Here is a 14,677-nt window from a genome sequence, read left to right on the forward strand (position 1 = left end):
CAAGAGAAAAACATTGCTTAAGGACGGGCCACCCACAAAATTTTGTAGATTACAAGATTATCTCCCAGTTGCTTCAGTCTCTGTCAGATTCGGCTTCTGAGTGCTCTTTGAATGTGTGAAGGAGGTAAAAAGGATCCGTGTATAAAGTATTCAAACAAACAAGGTCTTTCTTTAAGTTTATGCATTTCAATATACATGGGTATTGTTCTTAAAAATATGGAATCAAAGTTGAAAGATTTGATCTATCAAAACGTGCTGATAAATGATACAGTGATAAATGCAAATTTCATGGTCAATACCAAAAGACCAAAAAAAAAAAAAAGTCCTCTGCCATTGTTCATGTTTTATCTATTTTTTTTTTTTTTAACCGTAGAGGGAAAAATACTCTCGGGGGGAAAAATGAAGCTTTACTGCAAAAGAAATGAATGCAAGAAATGGCACTTTAAGTAGTGAAGAGACGTGAAGCATTGCAACTTCATAGCCTGCTAAGGAGCAACAGCTGTACCTAATTTCAACTTGACGTGCTTCAGATCTCATATTCATATAGGCATTTAATGATCCAAACATAATGGTCCTATATAGAATAATTACTTATATGAAGGAGCAAACTTCATACGCATTCCTTTTTAAATGATCCTTCAAGAGAAAAACTGCACTGGGTCTTTGAACAATGAATAGTCTCCTTCACCAATCCAAATGTTTGGGGCTAAAAAGCTTATCATTTAAGAGAAAATAATAATAGTGGTGAGGTTACTTCTTTTTGACAGACTCTTTTTGTCTCCCCCCTTCCCAGGATAGCCAGTACAATGAAAAAAGGTAGAATGCCAAGCCAATCATCAGGTCATACTGGTAGATAGTTACAAGAAAAATCAGAAACAAAAGGAAATAAGGTATTTTAGAGTTGGTGTATTTCGAAATCAGAGATTCACTGCTTTCACTTTGACCTTCCTGGGCAAGGAGACTAGCAGAAGAAGAGCTCTCGGATTCCTTGTCACCTGAAGAGCCCGGTGATTGTCCAGAGTTGAATCCTTCTTTTCCATGCCTTGCCTCTTCCATGTTCTCTGCGGCTTCACTGACGGAAATCTTTGGCCATAGAGATTTTTCCTCACTGCATTCTTCTTGTTGAAAAATCTGGCTTGTCAATCTTTCTCTGCTATTACCTGATGTCACTACTCCTGAACTTTTAGAAACTTCTTCAGGTGTAGACCCAGGATGAGGGTGCTTCTCGGTACCCGGGATTTCACTTGTTGGATTACAATTATATTCTGATTTAGTAGAAATAGATTGGAGAGTCATGGTAGTAATTATATTCTCTACAGCAATTGCCTGTTCATGAGATGGCACTGAGGTTTTAGCATGGTGATTGGAAACGTGAGAGCCATTCTGAGAAGCTCTATTAGTGTCTGAATTTAAAGCAGAATGAATAACAGCTTCTAGATCCTTTCTCTTTGATGATTCTTGGACCTGTTTATGATCTCTGTTTTCTGGAAATGTTTTTTTGTCTGTTGGTAACATTCCCAAATGTAAATCCAGTTTTGAGGCTGCCTTTTGATTGCCTGTAATGACCTGTAAGGATTCTTCTACAGATGTGATATTTCCAATGCCACGTTTCTTCCTGTCATGTGTCTTCCTGGGATTGTACATAGATACGGTTTCTTCTTTCTCCGTTTCATCTACATGTACATTACAAATACCCAAACGTGACTCCTTTTCAAAATCATTGTCATAGATTACACCTCCTGTATCTCGTTGACAAAGGGTATAATGTGAATCATCATTTCTCCCTTCATGTGGATCAAACGCTGTTGCCTTTACCTCGATGGGCCTGTCACTTCGTGCTGTCTCTTGAGGTAGCTTAGCAATTATTGCTTTTTCTCTAGCAGACATGCTTTCTAGAGTACTTTCTGATGTTGTCTTAATTATATAAGCTGTACCTGCTTCTGCTCTCTCGGTAACACCATGATCAGCTAGAGAAGACAGTTCACAGCTCACTGTTTCTTGGCAGGTAAACAATTCTTCCGTAGGAGTAGCTTTCAAACTCCTTGTATTATCTCTCTTTCCCCACACGTCTTCACAATCTGCTTGTTCCTTGATCTGTTCTGTTCTATTTGTCTTACTCTCTCTCGCTTTTCTCTGACTTTCCAGAACATTCCAACTTTGTTTGTGTTGTGCGTTCTTATTCTGATCTTCAGGATTAATCCAACCTGATTTTTCTTCTTCAACTTGGAAAAGACAATCATTCCTCAAAACTTTTCCATTTCTTCGTGAACAAACCTGATCAGGCATCCCTCCAAAAGTGGTGCCGTCACTAGTCGAGAGACCATGCTCTGGAGTTGTTAACCCAGCTTCTTCCCGACTTAGACTTATCCTTGGTGAATGAAACGTATCTGCTCTGATTGTCTGGTCGGGAATTGTGGTGTCTTTACTCAGCCAAACGGCTAGGTCTCTGTTACCAGCTCCGGTCCCTTCCATACTTATTTCAGAGTGGCCCTGCTTCCTTTCTTGGTCATGTACAACTGAATGAAAATTTTTGCTTTGTTTTTCGTTAACACCTGAATGTGTTCTTTGCTCCCCCTCCTCGGTCTTACCATTGCCATGATCTTTCTTAGAAGATCCCTTTCCTACTGATGCTTCTGAATAGAAATCCAAACAGAAACCTCTTCTTAAACATTCCCAATCTTTCACTTCAATTTTCTCAGCTCCTCCTTCATGTTTTTTATTGAGATTCTCTGTGACTAGTTGATCTGAGGAGGGACAAGCTATTTGCACTCTGCCTCTCGCATGGGCTTGATTAGCATTATCATCCAGTACTTCTCTGCTGCCCGTGTGTAATTGCACTAATTCATCACTACTAGTATCTCCCAGTGGTGGCTTGATTTCTCCTATATCTGGAGTAATTTTCTCTGAAGGTTGATGACTACACTTACTTCCTGAGGAGTATTTTTCATTGAAGTAAAAATCTCCCTTGAAGGAGCTTTCTGCTGATGAACTTGGAGACAAAGGCCTTTTAAACATGTCAGTGTACACTTCACCATGGATTTGCTTCTTCTCTAACCCCTCAGCTCTATTTGGAAAATTGACCGGATCTATCGCAAATGTATTCTTTTCATCTCTGGAAGCTGTACTTCTTATTAAGCATTGATTTATCTTAGGGGATAAAGAACAAAAACAAAACAGATAATGACCAAATGATTTTAAATATACAAAATGAACTCCATATATTTCATTCACAGGGCTAGCAATTAACCGGTAGGTTTCCTTGGCTCGTTTCATTTATGGATTTTGTATAAATTCTCAAAGCCGGATGTTTTGGGGGGATCCTTGTAGGCTATGACTTGGGAATGAGATTAATAAGAAAAGGGACCAAAATTAATCACTCTCCTTCCCAGCTTCCAAATATCACATTGTATTATTCAACTATTCTTGCTTGTCATTGCACTTTCTCCTCACTTAGGATATACACATTGATAGCTCCATGCTAATCAATTAGAGAGCAGCTTCCTGGGTGCCCCTTGCTGCATTTACACTTGCTGTAGGTGCCCCTATTACAGTTTCTCTTATTAATATGTTTTCTGCAAAGCCTCTGCAAACTATTAATAGCAAAACGTCACTCAAAGAAAAGTGAGGGAGTTAATGTCTCTGCAAATTCTGTTTTAATGACCCTCTGCCAACTGGTACTCAAATGTATTTGAGCTCTTCAGTGATGCCAACTGTCAGGATTTAACAGTGAGATGCCTGTGTTTTTTTTTTCTCCTCATAACTGACATTTGCATGATCTCAATAATTATATGCAAATCTTACGTTTTCCCCTTCTTCTCACATAAGGCTCATGTTACTTGTCAACTGCACAGCTGTCTTGTAAGCCAATGCCTGTGGGTTCCACAGATTTGGTTGTATTTCCATCTATTATAGAGCTTCATTGTTTTATGCATTAACGTCAGCATGGAGCAAATTAGCATCTAAATTACAGCTCCCTGTTCATTTATTGGATGTACAATCTCAGTAACTTCTAAACAAACTTTTATATTTGAGTCTGCTCATTGTAATGAGGTGTATTGGTGAAGTATGTGATTTTTCAGGGCCCTTTCATTATATTCTGTGGTTTGAAAAAAAAATGGCGATGTTAACTTTCAGCTGGTGAGAATTCTCACAATGGGTGACAACTTTGTAGTTTCTTAAAGTTGGAGCAAAGTAAATTGCATACTTTAGTGATGCAGCTTCCATATCACTATAGAAAAGGTAGGAAATGTAGGGAAAGAGATGAGCTCTATTTCTTTTCTTTTCCAGCTCTGACACTTGAAGAGGCAAATGTCATTTTAATCTTAGATGATTATGAATCCATGTATCCTAATGATATGAGCTCCAACCAAATACAGTAAAGGATAAATTGCATTATGTGACTCATTTACTCCCATTTCTTCCTTTGTGATAAAAATGCTATCTAAACCATCCCCCCAAAAATTCCAAATAGATTGAATGTTCACCAAGTGTGAAATTTATGATAACAAATTTAATACTAAATTGTACAGTGCTGGATTTGTTTCCTGTTTAAAAAATATAGCACAGGCTATTTTCTCCTCATTTGGTAATTTAATACTTTCCAACAACATAGAACTGTGGGGGTCTCATAAAGATGGAAGTAAGTTTTTAAAAATGCTGCTAAATGCAAGAATCACACTTGAAGAGCTGGACAGACTCTAACAATCATCTAGTCCAGCCCTCTCATTTTAGAGATGAGTTTATGCTAAGTGTGCACTTGTCACAAAGATTAGAAATGCACATCAGGATAGTGCTACCTCTTCTATAATTCCTACAAACTATTACTCAGAGCCGCTGGTAAAGAGATAAGAAATGAATGTCATTAATTTACCACTGCAGAGACCAGAAGCAACATACTGAAATCAAAGTGCCTTGTTGATCAAGCTAGAGATGCGAGGACAGAATAGGCTGTGCTTTCACATTTGCAAATTATATTAGTTGAAACTATCGAAAGGCAGGCGTTGCAGCATCTTTGAAGCATAAATGGATTCATCGTCTCTAATACCGTGGCAACCAGAACACTTACCATCAACTCTAATTCTATTTCATTATGTTCATCATGTTCCCTGTTTACGTCTTTTACATTTTGATTACTGGTTTCTGAGTCTTCCTGGTCTTCATGGGAACAAACAATTGTTGGGATGTAGGTATCTGCAAAGTTAATACAATTGTATCTATGTGAGATTATTATCATCATAGGCTTTAACAAAAGACACAGACTTTGTTTAAAAATTAATTTGAATAAATCAAATAAAAAATAGTACCTGTAATCTTTGAATTCTCAAAGTCATTCTCATCTGATGTCAATAATGATTCTTCTTTACTGTCAAATTTAAAACAAAATGTTATACATGTTTTCTGGGACTACATCTTCTAAGTATTTTTTGTACAGGGGGAAAGTCAAACAAATAGCAAGCCAAATAAGTATATAACCTTTCATATTTTCTTGCGTTACTTTGTATGCTTTATAAGTAAAATTGATTTCTTAGAATAATTCAGTAGCAAATATTAGTAGTAGAAAAATTTAAGAACAACTTCCATAATGCTGTATTTCTAAATAAGATTATGTTGCCTATATTAAAACTTACATAACCAAAGTAAAAATAAGTGTAAATGTTGATTATTCCATCATTCATGAATTTAATATTTGCAAGTGAGAACATTTTTCTCTTGGTTTAAATGCTAAAGTTTTATGAACTGTCGTCAGTCCATTTGTGGTCATGGAAATTGTTTTTTAATGTTCTAATTAATTTTTTGTGTTCTACTTTACTCAAAATTCCTTCATTTGGATGGATACAACATTAACTCTCCTTTCAGGAAAGGAGAAAACAACAAACTTACTAAAAAACTGAAAGGCAGGTAAATTTATACTCAGTTCAAAGACTTTATGTGTGTATTGCCAAAGGCTAATTTTACAACCAAGACTTCAGATTGCTCATATGAAAGCATATATTTTCTTTCTTTAAAATTATTTGGGTTATACTTCCTTTATTGTAATATTCTGCATTGTGATTAAGAAAGGTAAAAATATTTTTATTTCAAATGTACTCCATTTGTAGTTTTATTTGTGGAATCATTAGGATTTAGATTTGTCCATGACACTCAGCAAGAAAAATGTTACTGAAAAAGCCTATTTTGTGTATAGCTATGTCACAAGCCAATCTATCAGAAACGATTGGCCCAGTGTCCACATTTTCTTATATTGTCTCAGCTGAATTTTCTTCTAGTGACTTTTCTCAATGACTTTTCTTGAATAAAATGCACGTAGAGAGTTGGCAATGTCTGATAAAGTTGTATAATACAGTCTACTCTTCATTACGTGGATAGTGTTGATCCAATTTCCAGGAAAGCCAATCTTTTTCAACAAATCATGAGAAAACTGCAAATTCTTCCATCTGGACTATGCAAGAAAGAAATTCAGTTTTGTATATATTTATGATGCTTAATTGTAACTTCACCAAAAAGATTTGGTATTTTCCAGTGGACCCATTAAATAAAATAAAGTTTCTATATAAATATAGTATCACTGGAAAAAATATAACATTTACATAGTGGATACTGACTTAATCTATAAATCTGTATTGTTTAATGAGGCCAGTAAATATGCAAAGATTTATTTTTATGGAATTTAACTGAGAATTGATGCATTTTCCTTTCTCCACACACCTAATATATAAGAGCTTTAAAAAACCCAAACCATTAAATATCATTTGATTGTTCTTGCTTCCTCTTTATTCCCATAACAGTGTTGAAAAATCTCATTTGTAGAGGGAAAATCATAGATATTTAAAGCCTTCTGTTTTTTACTAAACACAATGCTCTCAATCATTTTTCTAAATTAATTCTCTAAGATAATTCAATTTTTAAAAAAATAAGTGCATCAAAAGGAAATAAACCTGCTTCTAACTCATTTTGGGGATAATTAGTTACTAAACTGTGTATTATTACACTGGTGTCTTACAAAACATGTAAATACAGAAATATGGGGGGGTGGATCTTAGATTCAGGAATAAATACAAGAAAGAGAAGCTGAACTACATGAAATTTAAATATTATATCAAATATCTATGCAGTAAACTAATAGAAGATGTGTAAGACTCCTACAAGGAAAAGAATAAAATTGTACCAAGAATACTAAAAACCTAGAAAAACTGAGAAACATACCATGTTCATAGATAAGAAGATAGATGAAAGTATTCTTTCCCAAATTGATCCACAGATTCAATCCAATTCTAATCAAAATTCCACAACAGTCTTTTATAAAATTTGAAAAAATGATTTTAAAGAGAACAAAGGACTGAAGAAAGAAGAAATATTTCTGAGAAGTAGCTGTGAGGAAAACTTGCTCTACCTGAGTTCAAGAGATCTTATGAAGTTTTAGTTACTAAAACAGTTATGTTGTGGGTGCCTGGATGGCTGGTTCAGTTGGTTAAGTGTCTGACTCTTGATTTTGGCTCAGGTCATGATCTCATGGTTCATGAGCTCTAGCCCCATATCTGTGCTGATAGCACAGAGCTTGCTTGGGATTCTCTTTCTCTCTACCCCTTCTCCCACCCGTCTCTCTTTCTCTCTCAAAATAAACAAACTTTAAAAAGACAGTTATGTTGGCACAGAGACAGACAAAGATTGAGAGCTTAGTAAAGATTCTCACATATCTATAACTTGGGTATATGACAATCATAGTATGTCACATAGCAGGTAATAAGAGATTTCCCAATACATGGAGACAGGGAAAATGACTATTGTTATGAGAAAAAAATGAAATTGGCACAACCTATATTCAGAAATCTACTCTGGATGGATGAAGATCTGAAATGTCAACAACCTTGAAATTCTTAAAAAATTTTTTTTTAATGTTTATTTATTTTTGAAGGAGAGAGAGACAGAGTGTGAGCGGAGGAGGGGCAGAGAGAGACACACACACAGAATCTGAAGCAGGCTCCAGGCTCTGAGCCGTCAGCACAGAGCACAACGCAGGGCTCGAACTCACAAACCGTGAGATGGTGACCTGAGCTGAAGTCAGACACTCAACTGACTGAAACACCCAGGTGCCCCAACAACCTTGAAATTCTTAATAGAAAATGCATGTGAATATCTTATAGACTTCAAAGTAGGAAACATTTTCTTAAATAAGAAGAAAAAAAGTGGCTATAAAAAGGATTGTCAGCCTAACTATATTGAAATTTAAAACTGGTTCATTAAAATACATATTTATAAGAGAAATGTATAAATTACAAACTAGGAAAGAATGCAAAATCAACACAAATAAGTATCAAGACTACATAAATAACTCCTACAAATCAATAAGAAAGTACAAACATTTCAATAGAATCAGGGGAGAGGGACAGACATTTCATAGAAGAGAAACTTCATATAAGCCTATAATATGCACATAAAGGGGTAGTCAGTATGGTTAGAGAACAGAGAAATGTAAATCAAGACCACAAGGAGATACTCTTTTATATCTATTTAATTGATAAAAATTGCTATCAACTACAGAATCTTGAAACAACCCAAATGCCCATCAACAGAAAAGTGGACACAAAACTATGGCATATCACAAAAAAGAATATTACATAGCACTCAGAATTAATAAACCAAATAGACATACAACAATATGGATAAATCTTAGTAACGTAACATTAAATGAATAGTCCAAAAACATTAAATCAGAGGATGTTCTTTTTTATATGCTAAAAACTACTAAAATAATTTGAATACATATATGAAGGAAAACAGAATATACTAAAAAGCTAAATAATCAAGAAGGCTTGATTTTCAAGATTATGGTTATATTAGGTGGGACAATTTGGGATAAGGAATGAGAAAACGAGATAGTTAGGAGTTGGTTATTGTTTTGAGTGGTAGTTTTGCAGGTGCTTATTAACATTATTTAAAATATCTACTTAAACTCTAGTTTCAGATAACTTAAGACAAATGAGTTGCTCTTTTGATTAGATTAGAGGATGTCTATAGATCAAATCCCACTCTGAAACTCAAAGTATCAGTCATATGACCATTACATCTAAAGAGTATAATTAAAACAACTTTAGAAGAATTGAGGAGAAAGACAAGTTGATGATGATAGGGCTAGAACTATACACAATTTTCATAGAAATGAAAAGCATTATTGGATGTTTCTAGTCTCCCTTTTATGTTCTCTGAGCCCTTTGTAAGTGGGCAAGTTTCTTATTTATTTGTATTGCCAGTGGCTAACACACTGCCTGGCCCATAATATTGGCATAATAAATGTTGTTCAATAAACGCATAGCATCCTTTCTACTCTTCCCCGGTCTTTACCTTTTTGTCTTGACAGTGCAGAGCTTGCTTGGGATTCTCTCTCTGCCCCACTCCCACTCTCTCTCTCTCTCTCGCTCTCTCAAAATAAATAAAAATAAAACACTTTTTTAAAAAAGGGCCATTGATTCTTCTAGAAGATATTTTGATCATCCATGCATAACTTCCAATAAACACTGGAAAATTCAAGATAAATAAACTATAGCCTTTTATTTCTAGGAAGCTATAATGTAATGACTAAAATAGGTGCATCAATAGGCAATTATAATCATAATAAGTGATAAGTATTATAATAAATTATAGAATATTATACATATTCTCTAAAGAGAGGACAGAAACAATGAGGTTATTCTGTGGGAGAATCATGGGATTTTTTACAAAGGAAATAACATTTTGAGTTACTGAGTTATTGAGAAAAGTAGGAGCCTGGCAATGAGAGAAGAATGGCAAGGTCATTCCAGACAGAGGCAATAACGAATGGTAAAAGATTTAAGGGTATTTAAGGGATTTAAGAAGGCACAAAAGAATGAGACACATTCAGAAATGAAATGTTCGGATTGCATTTTGGGGGGGGGGGGAAGAATGCCAAGGAACAGAACTGGAGCTAGTTTGAGTACGTTTTTTTAAAGTTTTTATTTAAATATCAGTTAGTTAACACACAGTGTAATATTAGTTTCAGGTGTACAATTTAGTGATTCAACGCTTCCATACAACACCTGGTGCTCATCACAACAGGTGCATTCCTTAATCCCCATCACCTACTCAACCCACTCCTCATGCCCCTATCTCCTCTCTAGTAACCATCAGTTTGTTTTTGAGCATGTTTTAAAGGGCTTAGCATGCAGGGAAGTGGATCTGAGTTCTTTAAGCATGTTTTTAGCCACTGCGGGCGTGGTGGGTAAAGGGAGTTCAATGGGAGAGAGACATGGTCAGATGTCCATTTCAGAACCAGTCTCTAGAGGTACATTAAGGGACCTTTCTAAGGAGAACCTGGATAGAATGAGCCGTGGTGGGGCAAAAAGACTAGCCATGAGATGACTACAGTATTTCAGGCACAAAATGATGAGGGTTAAAGGCGATGGCCAAGAGGAAAGAGGAGAGGAATGAAATGCTACATCCTTTCGATGTGGCAACAATATGATCGTTGATCAATTCCTGTAGATAGATTTAAAAAATGACTAAAGCTAATGCACTCATGAGATTTAGAAATCTACTATTTTTCCTCCTAAGACCTAAGTAAGGGAGAGTTAAGTCTGGTAGTTAACTGGGGCTCCTGCACTACCAGTCAGTACGGTGTTGAATTAGTCTCCAGGGTGGTTTCTGATCTCATGGGCTGGGTGATCTGCTTCTCAGGTACCCATGAGAAGCACCTTCCTCCCTAATCTCACATGCTTAGACAGGGGACCCTCAAGTTATGCTTATTAGTTTTCTGGGTATTATTCTAGTCCTTCACTGGGGAAAAAGAAAATGCCTCTTCATCCATTCTGTTCACCTGGGCCCATAATATTCTAAGTAGTTACCAGTCAGCCTCTAGGTTGGAGCCAACTTGTTTTGCTAGATTTGGGCATTCTATCTTGATGAATTTCTAAGGAACTAGAGATCAAGCTCATAATGGAACTTTAAGCATGCCAGTTGTTCAGGAGCCCTGCTGCCTTGTCCTTCTCTTTTCCCATAAAAACTATAGCTCTTGATACAACAACAGTTCCCCAAATCTCCTTTCACATCAGAAGCACCAGGTCCTATCTCTGTAAGTTTTAAATTAATAGACCTGCACATGGAGGTGGGGTGGGGGGAATGGACAATGATATTACTGGTAATCTCCTAAAGTGATTTCATGCGAGGCAGATTTGCAAACCCCGATATAGACGTGGTGTGTGTCAGTGCACGGAGTCCATCGGGTCTTGTTGCGCAGGTGGCCCCTTCCCTAGTGATAGGCAGTGGAGAGAGTCATTCTTCTGCTTTCGTTGGCCCTCCTGGCCCCAAACCCAGTTCCCTTACTCCGTGTTAGTTTGATAAGACTTTGTAACACGCTTTCCTACTATTTAGAAAACACTTATGGGTAAAGACAAATAAAGGCTAATGCAGAGGTTTCTAGTTTCAGAATTCCAAAGGATGGAACTACCCTCACCTGAGATGGAGAAATCAGGAGGCGAAGCAAGGGTGAAGGAAAGCAGATGAGTTTCATTGAAGGAAATGTGTTAGGCTTAGAAAGCCTTTGGGCTTTTGACAAAATGGGAAATGAAAATTAGTTCTTATTGAGTGAAAAATGCCCAGATTATGTTGTTTTTCTTTTACCTCTCATAATACCATTGCACAAAGGCTTGCAACATCTTTACATTTAAAAATTTCCCCCCACTTCAGAGAAATGGGATATAGTACGGAAATTTTATGTGATGGCCTCAAGTAGATAATAAATATGTTTTGGATGTGTAAAGAAATTAATGATTTCCAGTTAATAATGATCCCTATGAAATGTAATAGTAACAAAATATATAGCAATCTGTATTCATTCATTCAATCAAGCATCATTTAACAAATGTTTGAGTGCCCACAAATTTCCAAATATTGTACTAGATCATCACAACGAATAAGACCAAGTTCCTGCCCTCAAAGAGCTCCCAAACCCGTGGGAAGACAGATACTTTTTACACAAATCACTGTGTAATAAGTGTGTGTTCAGTGGGGTGGAAGATGGGGTAGAAATAGTTTCCAGGAGGATCTGGCCTCTAAGTTGAAAATAAGAAGTAACGCTAGTTAGGGAGGAGGGGAGCGGCAAGTCTAAGTTTAAAGTGTCATGTACAAGTATGTTATCAGTAAAAAAGAGCTATTTTAAATATGTCAAGCAATTTAAGATACAATTTAGGAAGAATGAAAGATCAAAACCCTGGGTATCAAATAGTAGTCAGCCAGTTCAACAGGCACAAACTTAAAATCCTAACAATGCTTCTTAAAATGTGGTTCACTGAGCTCCTTCAAAAAATGACCTGGTACTCGTTACAAATGCTGCTTTGAAGGTCCAAAACCGGTTCTGAATCAGCATGTCTGGAGTGGGGAGTAGGAACTGCATTTTTTAGTAGAACTTCATTTTTTAGTAGATGTTCTAGTGTTTGAAAACATCTAGTCTCACTGCTCATATAAGGGCTGCAGGAAGACACTCTAAGAATCCAGGAAAGTGATGCAGGAAGTAGCTCCTTATGTCTCTGACTTTTCAGCAAGTCACGTCCAATTCTGTAAGGATGGCTGCAGCTCTATGTACAAAATAACTGTTTATGTATCACATATACCCAGAAAATAAGTACATTGGAAAACAGACCAGTCTAGGTATCTTATAGAATAAAATGATGAAACATCGATAAGGTAGAAATTGAAAGGTATTTGCAACCTATCTAATAAATTAACAAGAAAACAATAATTTGTGTTTATAACTCACAACTTGAGTCAGTTCTACAGACGCTCAACTTCTTAGCCTCATGTAACTTCAGAAATGTTATCCTACTTTTTTTTGCCAAACTCCTTCAATTCAAAGGACCTCAGTTCTGTAAGAGGCCTCATACTTGGATAGTCCCATCCCATCATATCATAGAGAAACTAAAGCCTAGTGAAACAATATGGCAGAAGTCACACACACTAACTAGTAAGTAAACTAGAACTATGTTCAGATTTCTTGGTCACCATGCCAATGTTCTCTCATAGAGGGTCAAACCAGAGTGAAAAAGAAAGGCTTGGATGCACATCTCATTCACCACTTACTAGCCATGTGACTTCAGACATGATACTTAACCTCTCTATGCCTCAACTTTCTCCAAAATATTGCCTCCTCTTTATATAGGGCTATTATTTAACATAGTCTCAATATGTGTAAGTGTTTGATAAGTTTATTATTATTATCACTACTGTGTGGTAAATATGTTTTATAACACCATAGCACCAAAGTCCCATCTTTTTCCTTTTACTTGGACTTACCTGTATTTTTTTAATGTTTACCCTATATTCTCTCATATCTTTAATTCACAGGCTACTTTCAAGAGTAAAATTTGCAACCCACGATAGCATACTTGCTTAGTTGTTTTTAGTGTGCCCTTCTTAGAGGACCATACTCCAAAGAAAAATCACCAGATCTTCAGTGAAAGTAACCTTTTACTTAAAAGTGTCCTCTCCAAATACAGTGTGCATGGGAATGTTAATTCACACTTTGTTCTATCACCCAGTTGTTTTATTCAGTGTCAAGATCTGGGCACTGAGTTAATGCTACTGCAGTTTCTGGGTATATGGACCTTCTGCTTTAACACTGTCAAAATGTAGTAGGTTTTGTGTAAGTAATCATACGGTTTTCCTAAGGTCCTGTAATGCCATTGTGCTAAAAGTTCATATGTCTCTTAAAATAGGAGTGAAACGTCTCGGAGACCCATTCCACACAATCTACGTCTGATGTGATGGAATTACCTAACCAATCAGGGTAAATGTCAGGATTAGGTTGTAGGCAGCAAAAGTGTAACTCTTTTCCAAGAGGAATAAAAAAGTTGGCATAAAAAAGGATCACTTCCAAAGTGAGTCATGACTTGTCTCTGTGTCTCCTTAACACTGCTTGAAAATGCTTGGCATTGCTCAAAGAGAATCAAACTTCCACTCTGAGATAAACAGCTAAAGAGTAAATAAACGTTGAACTGAGAAGTTCAGCCTGTCCTTTTGTTCAAAGCTGGGGACCTCATTTTATTTCCTCTATCATCCTCCTTTAAAGAAAGAAAGGAAAATAAATGAATGGAGAGCTTTTAAATTAGAAAAAAAAATATGTACCTCAATTGAGATTTTTTAAAAAAGACACTTAAGAAGAGTACATTAGCCTTGACATTGGCACAGACAAATGGCTACTTCTAGAAATACCAAAAAGACTTTCAGACATTTTTATTTTAGCCATTTCTGAACTAGAGGAAGAAAGGAAGCAAAAGCTTGTACTTAATGAGAGGTAAAGTTTGTAATACATTAAGTAACTACTAGCGCTTAATATCTATTCCTTTGGTGTTACAATACCTGGAGTCTTCTCTTAATCATGAATAAAACTGAAAACAGAAGTGAAATATATGATCAAAAGAGAGAGAATTAAAGAGATAAATTTCTAATTGTGCACAGACGTATCTAAGGAAAAACATTTAAAGGCATGATGCAGAAGGGATTTAGATTGAAAGACGAGTTACCTTCAGTTCCTTGATGATAAAGAAAGGACAGTAAAAGGAAGACAGCTCTGCATTATTAACAGGGATTGAAAGAAGCAGGAAATCATCTTAAAGAAAAACTTCAAAATTTTTAAATGGCTTTATATTCCCTTCGATGCTGAATCTGGAGA

At 36.1% G+C, this 14,677-nt stretch overlaps 1 protein-coding gene across 1 annotated transcript in view; it reads right to left on the reverse strand.

Annotated features, from left to right (window-relative positions):
* Positions 1–351: 351 nt before the first annotated feature.
* The window catches only part of PPP1R3A (protein phosphatase 1 regulatory subunit 3A), a 38,111-nt gene continuing 23,785 nt past the window's right edge, over positions 352–14,677 (reverse strand). The window contains exons 2-4 of the mRNA XM_030308266.1: positions 5,304–5,362; positions 5,066–5,190; positions 352–3,147 (exon numbers count right to left, since the gene is read on the reverse strand). Of these exons, the coding sequence (XP_030164126.1) occupies positions 751–3,147; positions 5,066–5,190; positions 5,304–5,362 (2,581 nt within the window). The 3' untranslated portion in view covers positions 352–750. The remainder of the gene's footprint in view (positions 3,148–5,065; positions 5,191–5,303; positions 5,363–14,677) is intronic.

The sequence above is a fragment of the Lynx canadensis genome, chromosome A2, assembly GCF_007474595.2.
Source record: "Lynx canadensis isolate LIC74 chromosome A2, mLynCan4.pri.v2, whole genome shotgun sequence".
Lineage (NCBI taxonomy): Eukaryota > Metazoa > Chordata > Mammalia > Carnivora > Felidae > Lynx > Lynx canadensis.